Source organism: Dermochelys coriacea, chromosome 7 (genome assembly GCF_009764565.3).
Source record: "Dermochelys coriacea isolate rDerCor1 chromosome 7, rDerCor1.pri.v4, whole genome shotgun sequence".
Lineage (NCBI taxonomy): Eukaryota > Metazoa > Chordata > Testudines > Dermochelyidae > Dermochelys > Dermochelys coriacea.
Window position 1 is genome coordinate 52,309,727 of NC_050074.1, and position 12,739 is coordinate 52,322,465.

A 12,739-nucleotide genomic window follows, 5' to 3' on the forward strand; every position below is an offset into this window, starting at 1 on the left:
GCTGTACAAACATAAAATACTTTTATCTTGACCTCTCTAAGGTGACAGTCCCAATCTTTTGAGTTTCTGTGTAGATGAGAATTTTACTAAGTTCCTAATTATTCTCATCACCTTTCTCTGAACCCTTTCTCCTTCTGCAGATAGGGTGACTAGTCCTGAACCCAGTATTATAGGTGAGGGCATTTCTATTGATTTATAGCACTGCATTATAATATATGTAGATAATAGTAAAAACATGGGGCCCAATTAAGTAAACTAGTTTAAGGAAAAAAAAAAAGTGGTTGGGGAAGGGACCCCAAATGTCCTGGGCTCTGCAATTTCAGGCTGTGACCCTGGCTATCTCCAATATAGTCTTTATGTAGTGCTTTGTCAGCTGCTTTCCTAAATCTCACTAGATTACAGCATGAGCATTCCCCTATCTGTAGCCTGGCTGACCCCTCGCAGAGGCTCGGGTTTGGCATGGGCTATGTTTGTAAAACTGTTTCTCTTCCAGCAGGAAAAAAACAAAAATCTGAAGGCAGCAAAGACTCCTCTGCAGACCAGTCACAAATGGAGGAGAATCCTGAGGGAAATCAGTCCGAAGCTGAGACCACCCAGCTAGAGAAGGTACTATTGGTAAAAGGGGCTTGTGGGGGATAAGAAAGCAGTGTGTAAAACAGAAAGCGAGGAGAGGAACTCTTAACAGTGATAGAAATCTCAGTTCAAGAGCTCAGTGCTGCTTTCTGACATGATCCTCACATCTGAGCTTGGAAAGTCGGTTCTTGTTTGAGTGTCCTCTGCATATTTCTGCTCTTGTGATGCACTGACCAGTGTAGCTGAGACAGTGGAACCTTGGTAGTGTTTGAGCAGATTCTAAAGGTGTGGCTATCGAAGGGTGCATGGCTGTTTCCACCTCAATTCCTTCCAACCACAGCAGCAAAAGAACGTGAACCTCTTCGGATTTTTAATATACTCAGTGCTTTTTTTGCCTCTGTCTTCACGAACAAGGTCAGCTTCCAGACTACTGCTTTGGGCAGCACAGCATGGGGAGGAGGTGACCAGCCCTGTGTGGAGAAAGAAATGGTTCAGGACTATTTAGAAAAGCTGGACAAACACAAGTCCATGGGGCAAGATGCACTGCATCCGAGGGTACTAAAGGAGTTAGTGGATGTGATTGCACAGCCATTGGCCATTATCTTTTGAAAACTCATGGCGATCAGGGGAGGTCCTGGATGACTGGAAAAAGACTAATGTAGTGCCCATCTTTAAAAAAAGGAAGAAGGAGAATCCGGGGAACTACAGGCCAGTCAGCCTCACCTGTCCCTGGAAAAATCATGGAGCATGTCCTCAAGGAATCAATTCTGAAGCACTTAGAGGAGAGGAAAGTGATCAGGAACAGTCAGCATGATTCATCAAGGGCAAGTCATGCCTGACTAACCTAATTGCCTTCTATGACAAGATAACTGGCTCTTTGGATGAGGGGAAAGCAGTGGACATGTTATTTCTGGACTTTAGCAAAGCTTTTGATACGGTCTCCCACAGTATTCTTGCCAGCAAGTTAAAGAATTATGGGCTGGATGAATGGACTACAAGGTGGATGGAAAGCTGGCTAGATCATCAGGCTCAACGGGTAGTGATCAACGGCTCCATGTCTAGTTGGCAGCTGGTATCAAGTGGAGTGCCCCAAGGGTCAGTCTTGGGGCCGGTTTTGTTCAATATCTTCATTAATGATCTGGAGGATGGTGTGTACTGCACCCTCAGCAAGTTTGCAAATTACACTAAACTGGGAGGAGTGATAGATAGGATACAGAGGGACCTAGACAAATTAGAAGATTGAGCCAAAAAGAAATCTGATGAGGTTCAACAAGGACAAGTGCAGAGTCCCGCACTTTTGGACAGAAGAATCCCATGCACTGCTACAGAGTAGGGATTGAGTGGCTAGGCAGCAGTTCTGCAGAAAAGGACCGAGGGGTTACAGTGGACGAGAAGCTGGATATGAGTCAACAGCATGCCCTTGTTGCCAAGAAGGCTAACGGCATTTTGGGCTGTATAAGTAGGAGCATTACCAGCAGATCGAGGGACATGATCATTCCCCTCTATTCGGCATTGGTGAGGCCTCATTTGGAGTAGTGTGTCCAGTTTTGGGCCCCACACTACAAGAAGGATGTGGACAAATTGGAAAGAGTCTAGTGGAGGGCAACAAAAATGATTAGGGGGCTGGAGCACATGACTTATGAGAAGAGGCTGAGGGAAATGGGATTATTTAGTCTGCAGAAGAAAAGAATGAAGCGGGATTTATAGATTCATAGATACTAAGGTCAGAAGGGACCATTCTGATCATCTAGTCCGACCTCCTGCACAGCGCAGGCCACAGAATCTCACCCACCCACTCCTATGAAAAACCTCACCCATGTCTGAGCTATTGAAGTCCTTAAATCATGGTTCAAAGACTTCAAGGAGCAGAGAAGCCTCCCTCAAGTCAACCATGCCCCATGCTACAGAGGAAGGTGAAAAACCTCCAGGGCCTCTCCAATGTGCCCTGGAGGAAAATTCCTTCCCGACCCCAAATATGGCAATCAGCTAAACCCTGAGCATATGGGCAAGATTCACCAGCCAGATACCCAGGAAAGAATTTTCTATAGTAACTCAGATCCCATCCATCTAATATCCCATCTCAGGGGATTTGGCCTATTTACCCTGAATATTTAAAGATCAATTACTTACCAAAATCCCATTATCCCATCATACCATCTCCTCCATAAACTTATCGAGTAGAATCTTAAAACCAGATAGATCTTTTGCTCCCACTGCTTCCTTTGGATGGCTATTCCAAAACTTCACTCCTCTGATGGTTAAAAACCTTCGTCTGATTTCAAGTCTAAACTTCCTGGTGGCCAGTTTATACCCATTTGATATTTGATAGCTGCTTTCAACTACCTGAAAGGGGTTTCCAAAGAGGATGGATCTAGAATGTTCTCAGTGGTAGCAGATGACAGAACAAGGAGTAATGGTCTCAAGTTGCAGTGGGCGAGGTTTAGGTTGGATATTAGGAACAACTTTTTCCCTAGGAGGGTGGTGAAGCACTGGAATGGGTTACCTTGGGGGATGGTGGAATCTCCTTTCTTAGAGGTTTTTAAGGTCAGGCTTGACAAAGTCCAAAGATTTAGTTGGGGATTGGTCCTGCTTTGAGCAGGGGGTTGGACTAGATGACCTCCTCTGCTCCCTTCCAACCCTGATATTCTATGATTCTCAGATCCTTAGCTAGATAAGTGCCTTTTTTATCTTTTAGACTTGTTATTGTTAAGATCAGATCTCTTTGATTAATCAAAGAGAGTGTCTGGCCTTAGATTCGGATGCCTCAGGTTCTGGTGGAAGATATTCCAGCATTGAAGAGTGAAATTTTCTTGTTTGATACATAGGATGTCCAGTATTGTTCATTCGAGTCTGACACTCATATCTAAGACCTAATCATTTCCTAAACAGTCTTCCTCCCCTTTCACATCACTTGTCACACAATATGGTCTTTCATCGAGTGCACTGTGAGTTTTGCTCTTACCATAGATTCCTGGAATCTGGAGATGTCAAAACTTTTAGATCATCTTGTCAACCTTCCTGGGGTGAAGGTAGGATTGGGCTCTTTAGCGAATTTTCTAGTGCTTTATTCAGTCCAAAGTGGTGGTGATTTCACCACTTCCTTAGGAGACAATTCCACGCCTTCGCTACCAAGAAGACTTTCCTGTTGCTCAACCTGGGAAAAAATGTGGAAGACGGAATGTGGGAGAAGTGTCTTTATTGAGCTGAGATGGTTTAGGGGGAGCAGAGGGGAGTTGGTTTGTGTTGGAGAAAATCATGCATTCAAGGGAAAACCCTTGGCAGTTTTCACACGTACCAAATGATGTAGGGTCCTGTATTGTAGGACCAAAATTTTTTACATGCAGTATTCTTTATCAGAGCACAGATGTGACCATTGGCTTTATTCTGCTATTGACATTGCCTTTTTCATTTCAGGACACCACTGAAAAAAAGTCAGGGATCCCTTTCGTGCAGCTGCAGAGTTACCGTGCATTCTTCCGAGAGCTAGACCTTGAGGTGTTCACCATCCTGCACTGTGGGTTGCTGACCAAATCTATTTTGGACTCGGAGATGCAAACAGAGGTAAGTGTAACAGAGTAAACTTGTACCAAGGGGGGCCAGAAGGCTGCTGCAGAGCTGTAACTGGTTCATTCTCACCGAGGGTTTGGAAGACTTAGCCTTCTCTGCTTAAGTAAAATGGAGAAAATCCAATCTCATCATGGCCCATGCCCAACTGCAGAAAATCAGTATGCTGCTTCAGGGAAGGAATCTACATACACACAGGAGAAGACAGGTGCCTTAGAAATCCTAGGACAGATAGTAACACTATAGCTGTGGCAAATAGATGTTACTTGTGCACCTCCAGCTGGTGCTCCATCTTGAGGCTCTTTCAGCTTTGATCAGTCTCAGGCTTTGATCTCTCTTAGTAACCACATGGGATGTATTAAACCCTTTGGAGCTAATGGGGATTGCAAGTCACAGACCACATGTTTTAGTGATGGCACATCACTCATGTCACAACCAAACCATTCTCAGCTACTGTCAGAACATCATGTTCGCTCCAGTCACTTTCCCAACCAGACAGGACACACACAGACAGGGTACATGAGAAGAAAAAGAGAGAAGACTCTTTCCTTGGGCAGGCAAAATCTCATGTCCATGAAAGGGCAGATGGGAAAGACTGGACTGGAGGTGCATTCTCACTGCTGCATGGAGTTTTGCCCCTCATCTGCAGTGCAGTAACCAACATCAGATGAGTAGGTAGAACCAAGTCCAGGACCAGTTAGGGTATTATGGTAATACCTGAGAAACCAGGACCTTCAGGTTTGATAGTCCCAACACCCATAACTTGGATTGAAAAATAAAAGAAGGCATAGAAAAGGACATACACAAAAACTGACTAGAGTAAAGACAAACAGAGTTGATTTTGTGTCACTGGGATTTATATTTCTCAGTCCATGGAAAAGTCCGAGGCTGTTCACAGCCATCCTTCCACAGTTTTCCATTAGCTCTTCTAATGCAAACCATCTTAGCTGAAAAATGAGGGAATTGACAGGAGTCTCAAAACAAAGTTCAGACAAGAGCCCAGCATGCATTGGGTAGTCCTGTAGCATGACTTTGATTAAATTACTTTCAGGTCTTTCCCAACAGATTCAGGGTCAGAATTCATAGGCCTTAAACTTGTTAGACTGTCTCTTGGAGATATGCCAGGTCAGTTGGTCCTGTTCAGTTGGTCCTATATACACACAGCATATAGCTGCCACAGCTGTCCAATGTGTAATGGGGAATTTTGTGGATCAGCGTTCCCCTAAATTGCCAAGTTTAGGTACTCCATCCTATGTATAACCCAAGATCCTGTGTGCCTACTTTTGAGGATGGTTAATGGAGATGAACATACTGAACTATTTTCTTCCTTGAAATTTTAGGCCAGAGAAATTGTACAGTTAGGGCCAGCAGAGCTTGTGTTCCTTCTGGATGATCTTTGCCAAAAGCTGGAGCACATACTGATACCACCCGCTGCAAAGAGAGCCCCTTTCTTAAAGGTATGTGCAAAAGGGAGAGGTGGGGCAAAGTGTTTACTAGCTAGAGGCACCGAGAGTGAAATTCCTCCTCAGGTAGAGAGCCTGAACAAGGCATCTGTGCTAGATTGAGTCTGGGGATACCAGTGGTGCATAGGCGTTACATAAGCTCTCTACTCAGGGCTGAATTGGAAAGTGCTTCCCATATACTTAGGCTTATTACAGTAGTGCCTAGGAAATGGCTAAAGTCAGAGCCCATTGTACTGGGCGCTGTACAAACAGAGTAGTAGACAGTCCCTGCCCCAAAAGCTTACGATCTAAATAGCAAGACTGACACAGGGTGAGGCAAAGGGATAGAACATGTCAGCAGTGTGAGCCGAGGGCTGAGCAGCAAAGGGCATTAGAGTGCTGCCATTTTTAATTGTTTTTTGTTTTTAATGTTGTGGTTTAAGTTTTGTTAGCAGGGGATTTGCTAAACAGAAAGACACAGGAATGGAGAGAGGACATAGATGGGAAGGGCTGCAGGAGAAGAGGGAGGGGAGGAAAGGATGAAGGGTAGCTGGAGTGAGCCTGAGGTGAAGAGACTGTAAGGGACGGGATGAAAAGGACTTGGAGCATCGTTCGTGTCAGTGTCCCTAGGAACCTGCTGAGGCTGCTTCTGTGTCTCCTCTGCTGGCTACAAAATTGCTCTGGTGTGGGGAGCTGGCTTTTCCCTGGAATGTGTCTGCTTCTCCAGCCCACCTGCCTGGGGGTCCCATTCATCAGGATGTGCTGAGCTATGTTACTTAGAAGTGTTAGTGACACCCCAAGTCGAGGCTACCTGAGCATTTCCCTTTTCACGTTCTCATAACTGTCTCAGACTTGCATTTTTTAGGGATGATATTTTTCAGGTCTGCCTGATGGTGAATATTTTGTCGTTGAAAGTTTTGAGTCCAGTTGTTTTGGAGTATGACGAGAATGAAAACTACACTCCTTTTCCATTGTGCCTTTCTTCTGTTTACCAGCTGTAGCACCGTCTTTGGAGAGGCAGACTGGCCTTGTGCTGAGACTCAGGCACTGGGTTGAGACTTAGGAGAGCTAAGTTCAGTTCCCAGCTCCGGCATGGGACATCATCCCTCTGTGACTCGCCTCTCCATCTGTCACATGGGGCTAATAATCCTTCCTTTCTCCCAACCTTTGTCTAGTCTGTAAACGCTTTGGGACAGGGTCTGAGACACTACATTTTGTACAGCACCTAGCACAATGGGCCATAGTCTCAGCTGGGGCCTCTAGACTCTACCATAGAACAAATAATAATAATAAGTTGTTTGCTGGAGCAGCGGCTTCTGTTTGGAGGAAAATTTCTTTTTGTAAGGAAGCAAGAAAGATTCAAGCAGGAAATGAGTCCTCCCCATACGTCTCTACTGGAGTCTCTTCTTCAGTAAATGGTTTCTGGAGGCGTGCCAGACCAGCCTCCATCCTTCCCTATTGCAGAACTGTTTGGCAGAAGGAATCCCTGCTTCACAAAGGCTTGTATTATCTAGAAATAATAAGAAAACTTTACACTTTTGAATTCATTCTTTTGTCCCACCCCTTGGCCTTCCAGGTTGTAGACTTGTCCCCTTTCCTCCACCTTGTCACAAAGATCCCAGCGCTCTGGCCATACAGATCATTGTCACATTCTCTTGGTTGGAGCGAAGGCAAGATTTCTACTCACGTTGCATTATGAAGTTGAAGCAGGTGGGGGTATGGAATTCAGCCCTATCTTAGAACTCCAGTTAATCAACAGCACTAATTGGAGGATGTACCTGCTTATGGAAACCACCCTGACCAGTCCTTCAGGCCCTCTGCAAGGGCAAATTTATTCTGTTCACTCCGTCTAAAGGGCACGTGTTTACATATCTAAACCCAGCTAGCCTTTCTTCCTTAAAGATCTTCACAGAGGTTCTGGCACTGATGTTGCCAGGCTTCATTGCGGGAAGTACATATCTACCCTTTCCTGCATGGACACCTGACTGAGCCAGATCTGTCCTGGGTTCCTCTTAGTTTGAACAAATCCCAGATGCTGCCTTCTCAAGCTGCATCATTTGCACATAATCCTGGACATCTGGATGAAGAGGACTTTTTTTCCTCTCAACTATTTTGGGTTCTCTCTTATTTAGCTAGTCCCATCTCAGCTTTTGGCATAATGCCAAGGTTTTCATAGTTACCAAATGGACTGCACCCTTGACCCCCACCTGGTCTGTCTAAGTGCACCCTTCCAGGTCTCAGGCTACCACTTCTCCTGGGGTGGATGATATTCCTCAGGGTGCAATCTGGACTGCTGCAATCTGGGATGCCTCTGCAATCTAGCTCTGCAATCTGGGATGCCTTTTACACTGCTTTGCTGGTGAACAGCAACTTCTCTAGGCTCTCTGCACACACAACCATTAGTATGTAAAATCACTCTAGCTGAATACATGAATGCTATGCCCAGCCATCCATGAATTATATACAGAGCAACACTTGCTCTGTTTCCCCAGTCCCAGCCTTGCTCCCCAGAAATGTGTCTTGCATTGCTCGGTATCCTCCTTAACAGTGCAAGCTCCTAGTAACCTGTCATTCCAACTCTAATGATTATGCACCAGCCATGTTGTCCTAAGTAGAGATTCCCCAACATTTCAATCCAAGCATACGCTAGTTTAGATAAAACAATAAACCAAGTTTATTAACTAGAGAATGATGGATTTTAAGTGATCACAAGTGATAAGGCATAAAAGTCAGAATTGGTTGCAAAGGAAATAAAAATGCTAATTAATTCCTAAACTTTACCGAGGCTAGTAGGTTTAAAAGCAAAAAGATCTGTTTCACCATATGCTGCAATACATTTCACAGGCTGAGTTTCCTTCTAGTCTGGGAATCGCCCCACTTCCCCCCCAATACACATATACTTTAGTTCTGTGTTCTTCAGGTATTCGTTGATGAAATGAGTAAGGCTAAGATTTTGTCATGGATATTTTTAGTAAAAGTTAGGGACAGATCAAGAGCAATAAAGGAAAATTCATGGGAGTCATGGCCTGTCCCTGACTTTTGCTAAAAATATCTGTGACAAAATGGGGATCTGCGGGTCCCCACACCACCTGCAGTGGGCCTGTTGCGTGGCGGCTAAGAGCTCCGGGGGCCCCCACTGCAGGTTGTGTGTCAGAGCTCCAGGGTCCCCTGCTGCCCACAATTGGGAGCTGCGGGGTACCCCAGCCGCTTACAGCTCCAGGGGCCTGTGGCAGCCAGGAGTTTGGGGGTTTTACCATCGCCTGCAGTGATTTGGAGCTTTCAGGGCCCCCTCCATAGCCTGCAGCTTCCAGCCCCCCCGGGCACCGGGCGACCCTGCTGCTCCCAATCACCACAGGCTGAAGTCATGGACATCTCTGGAAGTCACAGTTTCTGGGACTTCCAGAATCTCCGTGACTAAATTGTAGCCTTAGTCATGAGCAGAGAGATGGGAGATGGAAAGAAGAGGTGACGTGGAGGTCACTGTTTCCTATTCTTATACTCTTCTCCCCTCTTTGAGGATTACCCACCCTCCACAGTGTAGACAAACAGTCCTCTGTGTACATGAGATTTGAACCGTTTTTGAGATGAAATGTAAATTACTAATTTACATCTCCTCCCCTGCTGGTGAATGGTTGATTAAGCAGGTAATTGCCCTTTAGCACTTTGCTGGTGTGTTAATGTGTCTTTGTGTCTGAGAAATTGGTTTGTTGTAATTCTGGTAATACACACATATTTCAGTAACAATCATACAGTCAAGCTATATAACTTTACACATAGTGTTGCTTCACACATTTCAACAGGACAATAATAATCAGCAGATTGAGTTTTCAAATTATACCTCACAAGGCATAATTTGTACAAAATATATCATAACCATATAAAAGGGGTGAACATGGGCTACAGGGTGTCACACTGGAATCACTCAATTCTCCCATTCTCAGATTGGATGCTGGATGGCAGGCTCTTGTGTCTCAACAGCGATCACCTCAGCAGGTCTGATTTAAGAACATAAGTACATAAGAACGGCCCTACTGGGTCAGACCAAAGGTCCATCTAGCCCAGTAGCCTGTCAGTGCCAGGTGCCCCAGAGGGAATGAACAGAACAGGTAATCAACAAGTGATTTATCCCCTTTTGCCCATTCTCAGCCTCTGGCAAACAGAGGCTAGGGACACCATCCCTGCCCATCTTGCCCTCCATTGATGGAGCTAATTTTTTTTTTAACCCTATTATAGTCTTGGCCTTCACAACATCCTCTGGCAGAGTTTCACAGACTGACTGTGTGTTGTGTGCAAAAATACTTCCTTTTTTTTGTTTTAAACCTGCTGCCTATTAATTTCATTTGGTGACCCCTAGTTCTTTTGTTATGAGAAGGAGTAAATAAGGAAGTGTTATGTACTTTCTCCACACCAGTCATGATTTTATAGACCTCTATCATATCCCCCCTTAGTCGTCTCTTTTCCAAGCTGAAAAATCCCAGTCTTAATCTCCCCTCATACGGAAGCTGTTCCATATCCCTATTCATTTTTATTGCCCTTTTCTGAACCTTTTCCAATTCCAATAAAAACAACAAGGAGTCCAGTGGCACCTTAAAGACTAATAGATTTATTTGGAATTTTTTTCAATTCCAATATATCTTTTTTGAGACGGGGCGACCACATCTGCATGCAGTATTCAAGATGTGGGCATACTGTGGATTTATATAGAGTCAATATGCTATTTTCTGTCTTATTATCGATCCCTTTCTTAATGATTCCCAACATTGTTTGCTTTTTTTTACTGCTGCTACACATTATGTGGATGTTTTCAGAGAACTATCCACAATGACGCCAAGATCTCTTTCTTGTGTGTAACAGCTAATTTACACCCTATCATTTTATATGTATAGTTGGACTCCGAGCCTACAGTTCGTTCCCACCAGGACTCTGGACAGTGGTAATCAGCAATCAGACAGTAACATTTATTTAGAACAAAAGCATTTCAGAGAAAACATATCTTAAAAACAATAAACCCCCCTAAATGCAATGCTTACTTTTCCACAATACTTGCCATTCCCTGGGTCTCGGAAGATTAAATTCCTTTAGACTCCTCCATAGAGCCTCTCTTTCTTTGTCAGCCTGACCCCCTAGATGGCTTCTGACAAGTTCCCTCACCTTCGTAAAAATCAACACACACTTTAATGGTTTGTAGCCCTTTTATCTGGTAGGCTCCAGCATTGCAAAAACAAGTTTACAGCATATTGGAGGCAAGATGTAGGATCTTTGATGCTAACAACTGTACCCAGTTGTCTTTCTAGTGTATATCTGGATGTTCTTATATGGGAAGCCATTATGTTGCCTTGCCTCCCTGTTCTTTTCACAGCACAGGAAAGGAAAGTCCTATAACCCAATGACTTCCCCTCACTGACTTGGTCATATAAAGTGCTTATATCATTATTACATCAGTAGTCATTGATTAATACATAACAATGCTTCCAGTATTCATAATTAAGGCTAAGATTTTGTCACACATATTTTTAGTAAAAGTCATGGACAGGTCACAGGCAATAAAGAAAAATTAAGGGAAGCCCATGACCGATCCATGCCTTTTACTAAAAATATGCATGACAAAATGGGGAGCTGCAGGGTCCCCACACGGCCCTCGGGAAGCCCTTGGTGAGAGCTGAGGGTCCCTCCGCTGCCCATGGCTAGAAGCGCTGGGGGCCACTGCCACCTGCAGCAGCTAGGAGCTGTGGGGATCCCCCACCACCCATGATAGCCAGGAGCTATGGGGATCCCTCCACCCCCTGCAGAGGCTCGGAGCTCCCAGGGGCTTCGCTGTCTGTGGCAGCCAGGAACTGCGGGGGCACCCACTGCCCACAGCAGCTCAGAGCTCTAGGGCACCTCCACTGCCCACAGAGGCCTGGAGCAGTAGGGCACCCTTGCTGCTCGTGGTGGGTCAGAGCTCCAGGGGACGCTGCTGCCCACAGTGGTTCGGAGCTCCCACGGGCCCCACTGCCTGCAGTGGTAAGGATCTGCAGGGGTGCCCCACTGCCCATGATCGCTTGGAGCTCAGGGGGGCGGGGGCGCAGTTCCTAACCACGATGGGTAACAGGGGGACTCTGCAGCTCCCAGGCACTGCGGGCTGAAGTCACAGAGGTCTCTGGAAGTAATGGATTCCATGACTTTCATGACCTCTGTCAAGGTTTCTTCCTCACTCTGAATGCTAGGGTACAGATGTGGGGACCTGCATGAAAACCTCCTAAGCTTACTTTTACCAGCTTAGGTTAAAACTTCCCCAAGGTACAAACTATTTTACCTTTTGCCCTTGAACTTTCGCTGCCACCACCAAAATCTAACACCAGTTACTGGGAATGAGTCCGTTTGGAAATGTCTTTCCCCCCAAAATCCTCCCAAATCTTACACCCCCTTTCCTGGGGAAGGTTTGATAAAAATCCTCACCAATTTGCATAGGTGACCACAGACCCAAACCCTTGGATCTTAAGAACAATGAAAAAGCATTCAGTTTCTTAAAAGAAGAATTTTAATAGAAGAAAAACTAAAAAGAATCACCTCTGTAAAATCAGGCAGAATCGCCTGATTGACGATTGAATATTGACAGAATCGCAGCCCTATTCATAATCTTGTTACATATCAGCTCCATTTGTGTCACAGGTGTCTAAAGTTATCTTTCTGAGTCCATGTTCACCTAGAGCTCTGATCTGAGTTTCAAAAGTGCTTAGTAACTAGCAGTTCCCATTGACATGTGTTTGTTTATGTCCAACAAATGTGTAAATACCTGTCGATAATAACAAAGAAATTCCAGGAGTCGTTTTATTTCCAAAACTGCAATTTTGATAAGAAAAACTTTCCAGGACTGTAACTGCAAGAAAGACAACTATAAATGAATGCTGGAATTAAAAAAAAAAATATAGAGTGGAAATCGAGGAAACTCTCATTTCATTTTTAAACTTAAAAAATAAAATGTGCCCTAAGCACCCTTAACTCTTCCCAAGTAACCCTGCCCAAATTACCAAAACAACCTTACTTCTGTACCTTGTGCATTTTTGACACAGAGAGAGTTAGCGACATATTTGTTCAAGAATTCCTACTTTTTTAAGGCCAGAAGGGGCTGTAATCGTATACTCCTGTATGTTCTTCTTTGTGCTGTGGTCCACAGGTCT

General features: G+C 44.7%; 1 protein-coding gene across 7 annotated transcripts in view; it reads left to right on the top strand.

Annotated features, from left to right (window-relative positions):
* FANCD2 (FA complementation group D2) overlaps positions 1–12,739 on the top strand; it is a 188,564-nt gene that overhangs the window by 84,431 nt on the left and 91,394 nt on the right. For 6 of the 7 annotated variants that reach the window (XM_038409532.2, XM_043518412.1, XM_043518411.1 and 3 more), the window contains 3 exons: positions 494–606; positions 3,988–4,134; positions 5,478–5,594. In XM_038409532.2, coding sequence (XP_038265460.1) covers positions 494–606; positions 3,988–4,134; positions 5,478–5,594 — 377 coding nt within the window. The remainder of the gene's footprint in view (positions 1–493; positions 607–3,987; positions 4,135–5,477; positions 5,595–12,739) is intronic. The other variant, XM_038409533.2, reaches the window with a different exon arrangement.